Consider the following 15,126-nt stretch of genomic DNA (forward strand, 5'->3'; position numbering starts at 1 on the left):
AATGTTGTCCCATTCTCAGTTTCGCTCACACGTCACTATCACTATGTGGTAAAGATCTCTGAGCCCGAGCCTCACACTGATTGGCATGATGAAGATGATTCTGGTCCAGTAGGAGTGACATTTTTGGAGAAAGTGGACCGCTGCCTTTTGGCTGACCCATATGTGGTTTCTGGTTGGGTGAAATTGGAATTGGGTCCTCCTGAATCAGTGAAGGTAACCAGAAGTGGACTTGTGATTTTTTTTATGTGTTTCTTCCACCCAGAGAGAGCTGGGGATAAGACATGTTACTTGTTTTGCTCTAAGAAACGGTGCCGTTGAAAGGAGTGATTACTGGGATAAGGGTGGAGGTGGAGCAACTGTAATAGATGATTCCCAGTGTCTGTGACACCCGCCGTTTGGTGCAGCAGATGAGTCACTGTCTGTCCTTTTTTAGTTTTAATTCTGAGTCGTGACCCCCAAGAGGTTTAATTGATACACAACTTTATAGGGTTAGGGTTAAGGTTCCCACATGGCCATACAGTGGGGGAAAAAAGTATTTGATCCCCTGCTGATTTTGTACGTTTGCCCACTTACAAAGAAATGATCAGTCTATAATTTTAATGCTAGGTTTATATGAACAGTGAGAGACATAATAACAACAAAAAAATCCAGAAAAACGCATGTCAAAAATGTTATAAAATGATTTGCATTTTAATGAAGGAAATAAGTATTTGACCCCTCTGCAAAACATGACTTAGTACTTGGTGGCCACCAGGTTTGCACACATCTCAGGAGGGATTTTGTCCCACTCCTCTTTGCAGATCTTCTCCAAGTCATTAAGGTTTCGAGGCTGACGTTTGGCAACTCGAACCTTCAGCTCCCTCCACAGATTTTCTATGGGATTAAGGTCTGGAGACTGGCTAGGCCACTCCAGGTCCTTAATGTGCTTCTTCTTGAGCTACTCCTTTGTTGCCTTGGCCCTGTGTTTTGGGTCATTGTCATGCTGGAATACCCATCCACGACCCATTTTCAATGCCCTGGCTGAGGGAAGGAGGTTCTCACCCAAGATTTGACAGTACATGGCCCTGTCAAATGATGCGGTGAAGTTGTCCTGTCCCCTTAGCAGAAAAACACCCCCAAAGCATAATGTTTCCACCTCCATGTTTGATGGTGTTCTTGGGGTCATAGGCAGCATTCCTCCTCCTCCAAACACGGCGAGTTGAGTTGATGCCAAAGAGCTCCATTTTGGTCTCATCTGACCACAACACTTTCACCAGTTGTCCTCTGAATCATTCAGATGTTCATTGGCAAACTTCAGACGGGCATGTATATGTATTCTTGAGCAGGGGGACCTTGCGGGCGCTGCAGGATTTCAGTCCTTCACGGCGTAGTGTGTTACCAATTGTTTTCTTGGTGACTATGGTCCCAGTTGCCTTGAGACCATTGACAAGATCCTCCCGTGTAGTTCTGGGCTGATTCCTCACCGTTCTCATGATCATTGCAACCCCACGAGGTGAGATCTTGCATGGAGCCCCAAGCCGAGGGATATTGACAGTTCTTTTGTGTTTCTTCCATTTGCGAATAATCGCACCAAATGTTGTCACCTTCTCACCAAGCTGCTTGGCGATGGTCTTGTAGCCCATTCCAGCCTTGTGTAGGTCTACAATCTTGTCCCTGACATCCTTGGAGAGCTCTTTGGTCTTGGCCATGGTGGAGAGTTTGGAATCTGATTGATTGCTTCTGTGGACAGGTGTCTTTTTTACAGGTAACAAGCTGTGGTTAGGAGCACTCCCTTTAAGAGTGTGCTCCTAATCTCAGCTCGTTACCTGTATAAAAGACACCTGGGAGCCAGAAATATTTCGGATTGAGAAGGGGGTCTAATACTTATCACCCTCATTAAAATGCAAATCAATTTATACAATTTTTGACATGCGTTTTTCTCTATTTTTGTTGTTATTCTGTCTCTCACTGTTCAAATAAACCTACCATTAAAATTATAGACTGATCCTTTCTTTATCAGTGGGCAAATATACAAAATCAGCAGGGGATCAAATACTTTTTTCCCCCACTGTATTTCTATGTTACAGCTCTTGTTTACGAAAAACAGATGACAGAGTGGACTACCTGTGCTAATTAGCTATTTATGTCTCCGAACACCTTTGTGTCAACGGAAGACAGACGCCACAAATGTGTTTTCACTGAAAATTACTGTCAGCTGCAACCGTGTTAAAGAAACTGCTTTTAAACACAGCAAGGTGACCGGGGACAATGGTATGGTTCAACAGTACAAATACAGCCTACACCCTTAGGGTTCTTGGAACTCAAAATGGCCCATCAAAAGGTTCTTCCAAGAACCCCATAGAAAGTTGGGTTCATGGTGGAACCTCCTTACTTGGTGGGGGTTCTTGCAGGTTTGCCCCTTGTGTGATCTAAATTGATATTGTTTTATGATGATACCATCTATCTTTACACAAGTGCAAATCTTTCTAAAACAGAAAATGGACACAATTCAATGGATATCAATCAACAAAGAGGTAAGAATATGTAGGCTATAAGAATATGCTAAATGTAAAATAAAATAACTTTTGATAATGCTTTTCATACACATACCTTGTCTATAATGTAGAGGCCTATGGGATATTCATTGAAGAGGTAAGGGAGGAGGATGATAAATGTGATCTGCATAACATACCAATACCAATTGGCATACCTTTGTATGCCTCCTCGTCTGTATACCTACAGACACAAAAGTGTGCATTTCACTGTACCCTGCAATTACAAATGCGACCCTGTGCGCGTGACTAATAAAATCATCTAATCTATCTGGTTAAAACAGTGGACAGTAAGTGTATATTTAGCATTTGTGATATTATTTTGATGTAATATGAAAGTATAGGGATTTATGTTTCTAGAACAATACTGCAATTGAGAATCGATTCACGTTTAGATGGAGTATTTGTCTGTTTTGCCTTCCAGAGCCAATTCACCAATTCAACAGAAAATGTAAGGTCCTTGGACTAATGAGTAACATTAGGCTCCTTTAGTCCAATTTAGGGCTAACTGTAGGGGTGCTCATGTTACTGGGGATCAGAAGTGTCCAGTGCCAGAGAGGCAGGTTGAAGTTGCCATGTTCAGAGTTGTACAGAAGGTGTCTTATGCTGAGGCAGTGAAGAAAGTAGAGGAAGATGTGTCAAGGGTAAAGGATCCTAAAAGGCTCCAGGTGAGTTGTATAATTTTGCCAGTACAGAGTGATAGGCCTATGAATGAAATGTGCTTCAGTAAGGTTGGCTTTTTAGTGTTTATTGCTATTGGGTTCAACTGTCCTGCAGGAATAGAATGTAAAATCACAGAAAATAGGTGGCAGCTGCAGAGAAGTACTTGGGTTTACGAGATTTTACTGCAGAAGAGTAGTAGTGAATGGTAGTGTTCTGTCCACCCAGTCCGTCTGTCTGGTATAGGATCAGATAGGTTCAAAATAGTGAAATGGGGTGGTGGGTTTTTAATGAGTGAAGGGTTGGTTGGCAATACTTTGTATGCAAAGTATAATGGATTTATACTCCAGTCCATTTGGTGGCGGTAATGGGCCATTAATATTGGATGCCAACCGCCGTTAAATCCCACCGAATAATACTTTCTTGTAGCTAGCTAACCCTTCTTATTATAGCTCAGTGAGCTAACCATTTCTGACTAAAATATTCGAATTAGTTAGCTAGATAGAAATTGTAACGTTAGCCAACTAGCTAGCTAGCTTGGTAAATGAAATAATATTTTACAAAATGCATTTAATCTTTGTTTTAAACTGACTGACGTAGCGTAGTTTATTTACGTTGGTGGCAGGCAAACTTGTTTTCTTCAGCTCAAGCGGAGGGAAGTTAACAAGCTAACGTTAGCTAGCTACAATGACATTTCTGTGAATTCATGGGGGGAGGACACACAATTAAATACGTCATTGGCCAACGACCCCGATTTCCATCAAAACGTAAGTATTGACAGTGTATCGTTTTTATATTATGTAAATAATAAGCTGCATAGCTAACGTTAGCTAGTTAACGTTATGTCTTCAATGTTGCACCAAACGTGACTAGCTAGCTAACATCAGCTGATTATAGCTAGCCAGCCAATAGCCAAACATTCGTAGGTAGATCCCTGACTAGCTTGTCTGTCGCTTTCCAGATTCAAACGAAATATAGCCTTCTTGTAAATAGAAGGATCTGGAAATACAGTACTATATCTAGCCAGCTAACAAACAGTTACTACTCTCTCAAACATTAGTTTGATGAATGCATTCCAGTTCAGCTACCTAGCTTTATCTAACTCCGATCCTCCTGTCACAAAGCATAGGTTAGGTTGGTAGCTAGTGTGATTGAAATATTCCTTTCTTTTGCTCAATATGTTATATATATTTAAACAACTAGGGCCAAGAGTTTTTCCTGTTCAGGTCCATCATGCCAGTCTTTCCTCCTCCTTTCAGGTCCACTGCCCATACCAATCAAGTTATGTCATTAGTTACATTAGAACGTTAATATTCCTCTAATATGACCTACCCTGATCACTTACATTGTCCAATGACTGACTGCCAGACCCAGTCTTTTATTCCCATATTCCCTCACACACCCGGTCTGATGAGCGTCCACTGAATGCCAGTGTGTGTTGTTTTTACTGATTCCATTGTCACGGTAAGCACATTATTGGAAGTGTTGACAGTGTTAGTTAGATATGATGTAATATTCTGCTTTATTCTCCTTCCCTCAGACCCATGGCAAAGTGGTTAAAGGACTACCTGAACTTTGGCAGCCGTCGTGACGCCCCCCAGCCGCTGCGTCCTGACTACACAGAGAGTGAGATCCTGAGGGCCTACAGAGCCCAGAAAGACCTGGACTTTGAAGACCCCTACCAGAGCGCAGAGAAACCACAAAATGGCTGCTACGGTGGCTGCAGGGGGACAGTAAGTCTGCATGCGTTTCCCGCCTTTGCTTCTGACCTTCCCAACGATGCAGAGGTGGGCAATGTTATATCTTATAGTACATGAAGTTGTGTTATGACCGTGTTATTACAGCAGAGGAGACTGGTTGGCGGAGATATAGGAGATATAGGACTGATTCAATGTAATTGCTGGAATGCGATGGCTCTAACAGTATCAAACACATGGCTTTACAGGTGTTATGACCATGTTATTACAGGTCTTTAAAGGTTTTTATAATGTATTCCAGGTGAAGGTGGTGTCTCCCAAACACAGGCTGATCAAGGTGGACTCTCAGGAGTTCAGTCGCAGTAAGGTCCCCCTTAGCCCCGTCACCATCCAACAAGAACCGGTAGGGAATGACAGTTGTTGTTTTTGTTGTTGATCCTCTCCCTCTTTCATGTTCTTTGTATCCACACGATTCTCCTCATTTATGGCTTTGACTCTTTAGTATATATATTTTTTACCATTTTCCCTCACTATCCCACCCACCCTCCATCACTTTCTCTAGGTGCTTCCCTCTGCTCCTACAGCCGTAGGGGACTCCGACACCGACTACTCAGACCCTTTTGATGCCAGACCAGTTCCTCGGCTTAGAGCAGATTGGGAGCCTAACCCTAGCCCACACCTTACCTTGGACCTCAGCCCTATCACCAGTCCTACCGTGGTAGCCTTCAGCCCTAACCCTATCCTAGATCTCAGTCTCCGTCCAGGGCACAGCAGCAGCTACATGGAACCCTTTGAAGCCCAGAGGGTCATCACAGGTCGGCTCCTTTTAGCTGTTGCCTACACACCCACACCTTGGACTTCACGCCTGGCTGTCTAAAATGACTGACATACTACTGAGATGCATAGACTTATAGTTAATTTATTGATTGTGTGTGTAGAGCTCCAACAGGGCCCAGAGCGGGGCCGGCCAGGAGTGGGCAGTGGAAGGTCAGGGGTTGGGGTTGGGATCGGAGATCAACTCTATGATGACCCCTACGATGGGACTCGACATCGCCACTGGGGGGCGCCACCGCAGCAGCAGGGGAGAGAGTTCCTCAGGGACGAACCGGTAACAATCTTCTTCTTCTTCTTCTCTGTTTTGATTTCATCATCCTCCTACATCCTCTCTTCCTCTTCCAGAGAGAGGTCAGAGAGAGCAGGCTGCCCCAGGACGATGAGAGACCAGCAGAGGAGTACGACCAGCCCTGGGAATGGAAGAAGGACCACATCTCCAAAGCTCTAGCAGGTAGATATCTAATAGAGGAAAGCATAACTGAATTGTTGGGCTCTAAAATACATCATCTCTAAAGCTCTAGCAAGTAGACCAGTGCTCTGATCTGTTCTGGTGTAGGGGGCACTCAGTAGATGCTGCAGTTTTACATTTTAGCCATTTAGCCGACGCTCTTAACCAGAGTGATTTACAGGAGCAATTAGGGTTCAGTACCTTGCTCAAGGGCACATTTTTTTCACCTAGTCTGCTCGGGATTCTAACCAGTGACCTTTCGGTAACTGGCTCAACACTCTTAACTGCTAAGCTACCTGTTGCCCAGGTATTTAAGTAGTTGGCTAATAAAACTCTCCATTTGTAGTGAAGTTTGAGGGGGCAGAGTGGGAGAAGTCGTTAGCCCAGTCAGACCAGGCCAGACTACCCAGGACCAGCCCCACAGCCCCAGGGGGCGTAGCCAGCCTTCGGAGGCCTGGTGACACCACCCCTATCCTGGGTGAGAGAGTGGACCCCTGCCTGCCCCTGGAGAGACAGGTGTAAGTTCCTTCCCTCAACCGCTGACTCTCAGGATAATTCAAGAAACTCCCCCTGGCCGTGTGTCACACTGTTTTGTGTCCCTTGCTATGCGCCAGACAGTAATATGTCCCCCTTGCAGGTGGTACCACGGTTCTGTGAGTCGTGCGGAGGCAGAGACTCTACTGACGTTGTGCAAAGAGAGTTCCTACCTGGTGAGGAATAGCCAGGCCTGCTCACAAGACTACTCTCTCTCCCTCAGGTACCTTTACACACTCTCCCTCTCTCATTCTAATGTTCTACATTATTACAATCACATCATAGATCTGTTTTCCATATTTATCTAGGCCCTAATAAGGTGTTAAGGATTTTATAACGCTGATCTCTATTTCGCTCTCTCTCTTTTTCAGGAGTTGTCAGGGCTTCATGCATATGAAGTTCACTCGGAGTTCAGAGAGTCATTACGTCCTGGGAGAGAACAGTCCTCCATTCTCCTCTGTACCAGAGGTCATCCACTACTACACCATGCACAAACTACCTATCAGAGGAGCTGAACACCTGTCTCTGCTCTACCCTGTCATAGTACAGACCCTCTGACCCTTCTCTACTCTTTAGCTGCATCCCAACTGGCACCCTATTCCCAATGTAGTGCACTACTTTAGTGCACTCTGATCAAAAGTAGTGCACTATATAGGCAATAGAGTGGGACACGGATATTTATGATACTATTACTAGTACAGAAGGTGCTGTCATCTGTGGAGATGCTAACATGGCTGCTGTGGAACTGTGATGTTATTCTTAGAGCATCAACATGGTTCTGGTGGAAACCACAATGGTTAAACTATTACAGTTGAAGTCGGAAGTTTACATATACCTTAGCCAAATACATTTAAACTCAGTTTCACAATTCCTGACATTTAATCCTAGTAAAAATGCCCTGTCTTAGGTCAGTTTGGATCACCACTTTATTTTAAGAATGTGAAATGTCAAAATAATATTAGAGTGATTAATTTCTTTCACCACATTCCCAATGGGTCAGAAGTTTACATACACTCAATTAGTATTTGGTAACATTGCCTTTAAATTGTTTAACTTGGGTCAAACGTTTTGGGTAGCCTTCCACAAGCTTCCCACAATAAGTTGGGTGAATTTTGGCCCATTCCTCCTGACAGAACTGGCATAACTGAGTCAAGTTTGTAGGCCTCAATGCTCGCATATGCTTTTTCAGTTCTGCCCACACATTTTCTATAGGATTGAGGTCAGGGCTTTGTGATGGCCACTCCAATACCTTGACTTTGTTGTCCTTAAGCCATTTTGCCACAACTTTGGAAGTATGCTTGGGGTCATTGTCCATTTGGAAGGCCCATTTGCGACTAAGCTTTTACTTCCTGACAGATGTCTTGAGATGTTGCTTCAATATATCCACATAATTTTCCTGCCTCATGAAGCCATCTATTTTGTGAAGTGCACCAGTCCCTCATGCAGCAAATCACCCCCACAACATGATGCTGCCATCCCCGTGCTTCACGGTTGGGATGGTGTTCTTCGGCTTGCAAACATCCCCCTTTTTCCTCCAAATATAATGTCGATATAGGACTCATTTTACTGTGGATATAGATACTTTTGTACCTGTTTCCTCCAGTATCTTCACAAGGTCTGTTTGTACAGATGAACATGGTACCTTCAGGCGTTTGGAAATTGCTCCCAAGGATGAACCAGACTTGTGGAGGTCTACAATTGTTTTTTTTTCTGAGGTCTTAGCTGATTTCTTTTGATTTTCCCATGATGTCAAGCAAAGAGGCACTGAGTTTGAAGGTAGGCCTTGAAATACATCCACAGGTACACCTCCAATTGACTCAAATGATGTCAATTAGCCTATCAGAAGCTTCTAAAGCATGACATCATTTTCTGGAATTTTCCAAGCTATTTAAAGGCACAGTCAACTTAGTGTATGTGAACTTCTGACCCACTGGAATTGTGATCTAGTGAATTAATGTCTGAAACAATTGTTGGAAAAATTACTTGTCATGCACAAGGTAGATGTCTTAACCGACTTGCCAAAACTATAGTTTGTTAACAAGACATTTGTGAAGTGGTTGAAAAGAGTTTTAATGACTCCAACCAACCTAAGTGTATGTAAACTTCCGACTTCAACTCTATCTGGCCAAAGGCAAATGCTGTAACAGAGCAGGTTTCTGTATGTCAATAGAATATTATCGATCATCTGTATGGCATATTGATTAGCTAGCTGTACCAGGGTGGGAGTTTCATCCAATAGTGTTATACAGTAGAATGCTACATCGCTATAGTGGAAAGCTATTATAGAAATGTGTGCTTGAAAGCTATTTCAGTACTTTGTGTGAATGCTGGTGTTCTACACCTGAGTGTACAAAATATTAGGAACACCTTCCTGATATTGAGTTGCACCCCCTTTTGCCCTCAGAACAGCCTCAGTTCGCTGGGTCATGGACCACAAGGTGTCGAAAAGCGTTCCACAGGGATACTGGCCCATGTTGACTCCAATGCTTCCCGCAGATGTCAAGTTGGCTGGATGTCGTTTGAGTGGTGGACCATTCTTGATACACACAGGAAACTGTTGCATGTGAAAAACTCAGCAGCGTTGCAGTTCATGACACTCAAACCGGAGCGCCTACTACCATTCCCCGTTCAAAGGCACTTCAATATTTTGTCTTGCCCGTTCACCCTCTGAATGGTGCCCACACAATCCATGTCTGAATTGTCTCAAGACTTAAAAATCCTCCTTTTGTCTCTTCCCTTCATAGACACAGGTGACATCAATACGGGATTATAGCTTTCACCTAGTCAGTATGTGATGGGAAGAGCAGGTGTTCCTAATGTTTTGTACACTCAATGTAGTTGTGTGTTAAAGTGTGAATGTTTTTTGGACTTTGATCATGAAAGCTAAATAATAATAGGTTTGTTACTGTGGTGCTGTTTGTAAGATTTTCCCATGTTCTATGAAAATAAAGTGTCATTCTTTTTTTTTTTTTATGTTGAAATTCTAGAGGGAAGGGATAAGGGTTGTTAAGATAAATATATTTGCTACTTTCCATTGTCCATACTAATATCATTGCTACGTTCTAATTGGTATGCGTTTAAGTTGGAATTGCAAGAGAAACCGAAAAAGTACCCGCATGTGCGTTCAATAATGTCTTCATTATGAAAGCCATTCACATCACAGTGCGTGACATGACGGATGATATAGATACTGGCGTCACCATAACAACCACCAGGCGTCAGTATCAGCGCAAGCAAGGATAAACATCAAGGGTGTGTTCGTAAATTCACTTTGGCTGGTTATTTTGGGTGTTCGTAAATTCAATCTGGAGTGCCAGAGTGCGCTCAGACTGCATCTGGGCGTTCATAAATTTGTTACGCTCTCGGAGCGTTCAGACAGGACACTGGATGCTTTGGCTAGTAGTCAAGTATCCAAGCTAACTGACTATAATTGGCTAGATTGCTAGCTACTTCCAGATACAAATGAAAGAACACCTCACTCTAACCATTTTACTCGTCATAGCATAGCAGAGCAGATTGGGGTTTTTTCATGTTATCTAGAGCGTTTGTGACTAACTGCTGCTGGCAACAATTTCATAGTTTTTTTGCCAACGTCTACCGACCGGTAATATTCAATGGGTGTTGCACGTTCGTAAATTCATCAGTTATTTAGTGATTTGGCACTAACGAGAGTGCTCTAAAATTGGAGTAGATGGCCCTTATGAATTTACGAACGCGCCCGAGAGTGCTCTGAAATCTGAGTTGATTGCCACAGTGAATATACAAGCGCACCCCTACTCCGATTTCAGTACCTGAGCGCAGAATAATTAGCGAATGAATTTATGAACGCACACCACCTGTTGAATATTACAGGTATCAGGAAATGTCGGCAAAAAGACGTTATTAAAATTGTTGCCAGCAGCACAGTTACAGTCACCAACTCTCTAGATGACATGAGAACAGTTTAACCTGCTCTGCTAAGGCGAGAGAGAGAACTAAATTTACGAACGCACAGAACGCACTCTGGCACTCCAGAGCGAATTTACGAACACACCCCAAGTTGATCGGGAGGCAGCGGCAGGTAGGCGACGTGATAAAATAACGTGATAATGTGTGCAAATATTTTTAGCTACTATTCGTGGATATTGCGTTTACTTTATAAAAACGTATCTGATTAATACGGGGTACTCATGAACTGACTCACTAGCCTATGTTATCATTGTTCAAGATGAATTTTTCCTACTGTAGTAGTAAATAAAGTCGTTGGCAACTTGGCATCCAGTGCATAGTTGACAGCATATTTGAGAGAAAGTTCAAATTATTGTCTTACTAGTGGTCATGTCAGCTCTTATGTCATGTTTATGCCATTGTTAGGCTATTTCCATGTCTCCCACTGAAGAAAAGGTGTGTGTGTACTGTGTTCAGAGACATTTAAAGGAAAATACAATAAACCAGTGGAGGCTGCTGAGGGGAGCAAGGCACATAATAATGGCTGGAAAGGAGCTAATGGAATGGCATCTTACACATGGAACCCATATTTGATACCATTCCACCTATTCCGCTCCAGCCATTACCACGAGCCTGTCCTCCCCAATTAAGGTGCCACCAACCTCCTGTGCAATAAACAGTCATTTTTGTGTTATGCTTCAGCAACTCACATATCCATGGCTACCCGGATGGTGCAACTCGCTCAGCCCAAACCCAACCTGCTCCGATTCCCCGACCGGTACTGCCAAACAAACACACACACACACACACACACACACACACTGACTGACACACTGACTGACAGACTGACTGACTGACTGACTGATTATTTTCCTTCCAGACGGTCAGTCTACTGGCTAGATGAACTCCCACCTGAAAGAAATGGCTCCTCCACCACGTTGGGTAAGATCACCCCACTCTCTTTCTGTCCCTTTTTCACTCTCTCTTTCTGTCTCTATTTATTTGTTATTTATTTTACCTTTATTTAACTAGGCAAGTCAGTTAGGAACAAATTATTATTTTCAATGACGGACTAGAAACAGAGGGTTAACTGCCTTGTTCAGGGGAAGAACGACAGATTTTTACCTTGTCAGCTCGGGGATTCGATCTTGCAACCTTTCGGTTACTAGCCCAACGCTCTATGATGTTTGTGTTGTGGATAATTTACTTGATCACCTTTTTAATGTTATTGTTGTAGAGTTGACGCCCCACTGGTCCCAGCTGTGTGGCAGGAAGCGGCTTAATTCTGGGTTTGAACAAAGCAGGTAACACTTCATAATGTTGTACAGTATGTTAATGATGTGTATAATGCACGATGACTCTCCTCTTCCCTTTCCAGGTCATCTCCCCAATGGGAGGTCAGTGTAGCAGCTTTGAGTGCCTATCCATCCAATAGAGTGTGTTATCTGGCTTTGCCCCGCCTCCCCACCGTAGGCTGGGAACCTGACCGCCCCCTACTGGCCTCCGTGAGCACCACACACACACACACCTCAATGTATAACCCTCTCTATCTGTGTCTCTCTGCATATATCTATCTGTCTTGTGCTCTCTCTCTCTCTCTTTATTTTTGTATATTTTTTTTTAGCAGACTGCAGTAGCCAGTCCTAGGGTCTGCCAGTTGGCCTGTCCCAAGTGGAGGCAGGGTCTCTATTCGCCCAAGACCTCACTGGCACCCCCTCACCCAGCTGCAACCTCCTCCCGACTACAGCTCCTCGCCAGTTAGACACTTAGGATACCTCGTATTTACCTCAGACAGTAACGTTTAGTAACGGCCACCCAACTACATTGCAAAGTAAATGTGGTGTTCATTTTTAAATTGTCGCTACTCTATCTACATCTGACTCGTACACACTCTCTCCATTACTCTCTGTCTCCTTCCACCTCCCCACCACACCTCCCCTCTCCCAGTCCCTAAGTCTGACCACCCCCAGTATGCCCAGGACCGTCCAGTCAGCTGGCCAGTGCCGGGGCCAGTGAGGAAGGCAGTAACCAGTGAGAGGGTGCAGGTCCTTTCACAGCCCAACCAGCAGAAGGCGCTGTTCCAAGGCTACAACCCGTACACGGTTACCCTAGCTGCACGCTCCGCTAGCGCCTCGCCGCACCTACAGGTGAGCTGTGTTTCTCTCATTTACTCATTTATTTAAATCATTGAATAAAAATGTCATTAGTTTCTCTGTTTGTTTGTTACAGGAGCTTTGTCTGCCCATGCCACGGAAATGCAAGGCCAAATAGACGAATGCATCTCATCTCACACCTCTACAGTACCTCCGGCTGCCTCTTCTTCAGATACTCTGTCTCCTGTACAGCATGTCTATGTCCCTGATCACCACTGCTCCATAATAAAGACCCTCTATGATATCATTGAGACATGTTGCTGGGTCTTTGTTCTGGTCAAACGGGACCACTGGCTTTAGAAGGTGGATTGTTTAGTGCTGTGATGTTCAACAGCGGGCTGTTCATTCAACTGAAGTGACTTTTACTATTACCAAAGGAGAGTTGTCACGGACCTAGAACATTCCAACGCACATTACATACATAAAGCGAAAACCACCTGAATGTAAAAGTGTACCTTATATATTTTAGTGTGTAATTGTAGTATGTGACAGATGTAGGAAACCTGAAAAAGGATGTAATATATTTAATGAATATTCCCTCTCCTGTTAACCCTCTACTGAACATACAGTTGAAGTCGGAAGTTTACATACACTTAGGTTGGAGTCATTAACTTGTTTTTGGTGTCTTCCCTGTGGCTCAGTTGGTAGAGCATGGTGTTTACAACGCCAGCATGGTGTGTGCAACGCCAGGGTTGTGGGTTCGATTCCCAAGGGGTCCAGTACAAAAACACAAAAAACAAAAAAATCATGAAATGTATGCATTCACTACTGTAAGTTGCTCTGGATAAGAGTGTCTGCTAAATGACTAAAATGTTTTTCAACCACTCCACAAATTTCTTGTTAACAAACTATAGTTTTGGCAAGTCGGTTAGGACGTCTACTTGGTGCATGACACAAGTAATTTTTCCAACAATTGTTTACAGACAGATTATTTAACTTATAATTCACTGTATCACATTTCCAGTGGGTCAGAAGTTTACATACACTAAGTTGACTATGCCTTAGAACAGCTTGGAAAGTTCCAGAAAATTATGTCATGGCTTTAGAAGCCTCTGATAGGCTAATTGACATAATTTGAGTCAATTAGAGGTGTACCTGTGGATGTATTTCAAGGCCTACATTCAAACTCAGTGCCTCTTTGCTTGACATCATGGGAAAATCAAAAGATTTCAGCCAAGACCTCAGAAAAAAATTGTAGACCTCCACAAGTCTGGTTCATCCTTGGGAGCAACTTACAAACTCCTGAAGGTACCACATTCATCTGTACAAACAATAGTATGCAAGTATAAACACCATGGGACCACGCAGCCGTCATACCGCTCAGGAAGGAGATGCATTCTGTCTCTTAGAGATGAACGTACTTTGGTGCGAAAAGTGCAAATCAATCCCAGAACAACCGCAAAGGACCATGTGAAGATGCTGGAGGAAACAGGTACAAAAGTATCTATAGCCACAGTAAAACGAGTCCTATAACAACATGACCTGAAAGGCCGCTCAGCAAGGAACAAGCCACTGCTCCAAAACCGCCATAAAAAAGCCAAAACACGGTTTGCAACTGCACATGGGGACAAATATCGTACTTCTTGGAGAAATGTCCTCTGGTCTGATGAAACAAAAATAGAACTGTTTGGCCATAATGACCATCATTATGTCTGGAGGAAAAAGGGGGATGCTTGCAAGCCGAAGAACACCATCCCAACCGTGAAGCACGGGGGAGGCAGCATCATGTTGTGGGGGTGCTTTGCTGCAGGAGGAACTGGTGCACTTCACAAAATAGATGGCATCATGAGGAAGGAAATTATGTGGAAATATTGAAGCAACATCTCAAGACATCAGTCAGGAAGTTAAAGCTTGGTCGCAAATGGGTCTTCCAAATGGACAGTGACCCCAAGCATACTTCCAAGTTGTGGCAAAATGGCTTAAGGACAACAAAGTCAAGGTATTGGAGTGGCCATCACAAAGCCCTGACCTCAATCCTATAGAAAATGTGTGGGCAGAACAGATACATTTCATTCTTTTGCATGTTTAAAGCTGCAACGTAACTTTTTGGGCAACCCAACAAAATGCACATAGAAATATGAGTTATAGATCTGCCATTCTCATTGAAAGCAAGTCTAAGAAGCGGTATATCTGTTCTATGTGCAATATTTCTATGCTTTCCGTTTTTAAGTTGAGTTTTTCCATGTTTTACTTTGCAGTTCGGCTACTTTTCATTGCAATATCATGCTCAATGAAAGACATGTAATTTGATGTAAAATGATGGCCTTGGTCAATGTTTTTTCCAACATAACCACTGACGTTTACAGGCAATGGACACAGGGACATTTGATGAGCAAAGGGAG

General features: G+C 43.4%; 2 protein-coding genes across 5 annotated transcripts; both read left to right on the top strand.

Moving 5' to 3' along the window:
* The first annotated feature begins 3,597 nt into the window (after positions 1-3,597).
* Positions 3,598-9,667, top strand: LOC106574500 (SH2 domain-containing adapter protein F). Of its 2 annotated transcripts, none has more exons than XM_014150415.3 (9): positions 3,598-3,958; positions 4,732-4,978; positions 5,190-5,291; positions 5,451-5,703; positions 5,827-5,996; positions 6,068-6,173; positions 6,517-6,688; positions 6,808-6,927; positions 7,076-9,667. In XM_014150415.3, the coding sequence occupies exons 2-9, from the start codon at positions 4,736-4,738 to the stop codon at positions 7,260-7,262; spliced, it is 1,353 nt and encodes a 450-aa protein (XP_014005890.1). In that variant the 5' UTR covers positions 3,598-3,958; positions 4,732-4,735; the 3' UTR covers positions 7,263-9,667. The 2 variants fall into 2 exon arrangements, with proteins under 2 accessions (XP_014005890.1, XP_014005891.1); XM_014150416.3 differs by having other exon boundaries at positions 4,732-4,924.
* Positions 9,668-9,927: 260 nt separating this feature from the next.
* LOC106574498 (uncharacterized) lies at positions 9,928-13,035 on the top strand. 3 transcript variants are annotated; one of them, XM_082962898.1, is made up of 7 exons: positions 9,928-11,409; positions 11,512-11,573; positions 11,869-11,935; positions 12,010-12,136; positions 12,259-12,462; positions 12,579-12,778; positions 12,861-13,035. In XM_082962898.1, exons 1-5 carry the CDS (start codon positions 11,348-11,350, stop codon positions 12,391-12,393), a joined length of 453 nt encoding a protein of 150 aa, XP_082819024.1. In that variant the 5' UTR covers positions 9,928-11,347; the 3' UTR covers positions 12,394-12,462; positions 12,579-12,778; positions 12,861-13,035. The 3 variants fall into 3 exon arrangements, with proteins under 3 accessions (XP_082819024.1, XP_082819023.1, XP_014005889.2); XM_082962897.1 differs by having other exon boundaries at positions 9,928-10,764; positions 11,334-11,409; positions 12,259-12,778; XM_014150414.3 differs by having other exon boundaries at positions 12,259-12,778.
* The last annotated feature ends 2,091 nt before the right edge of the window (positions 13,036-15,126 follow it).

The sequence above is a fragment of the Salmo salar genome, chromosome 16, assembly GCF_965601325.2.
Source record: "Salmo salar chromosome 16, fSalSal1, whole genome shotgun sequence".
NCBI classification, from domain to species: domain Eukaryota; kingdom Metazoa; phylum Chordata; class Actinopteri; order Salmoniformes; family Salmonidae; genus Salmo; species Salmo salar.

Bases quoted from the DNA above. Each gene is read 5' to 3' on its own strand.
- LOC106574500 (XM_014150415.3), top strand. From the start codon at position 4,736: ATGGCAAAGTGGTTAAAGGACTACCTGAACTTTGGCAGCCGTCGTGAC. The intron at 5,704-5,826 runs GTCGGCTCCTTT...TTGTGTGTGTAG, and splicing joins AGCCCAGAGGGTCATCACAG to AGCTCCAACAGGGCCCAGAG. The intron at 5,997-6,067 runs GTAACAATCTTC...TTCCTCTTCCAG, and splicing joins AGTTCCTCAGGGACGAACCG to AGAGAGGTCAGAGAGAGCAG.
- LOC106574498 (XM_014150414.3), top strand. From the start codon at position 11,348: ATGGCTACCCGGATGGTGCAACTCGCTCAGCCCAAACCCAACCTGCTC. The intron at 11,410-11,511 runs GTACTGCCAAAC...TTTTCCTTCCAG, and splicing joins CTGCTCCGATTCCCCGACCG to ACGGTCAGTCTACTGGCTAG. The intron at 12,137-12,258 runs GTGAGCACCACA...TTTTTTTAGCAG, and splicing joins ACCGCCCCCTACTGGCCTCC to ACTGCAGTAGCCAGTCCTAG.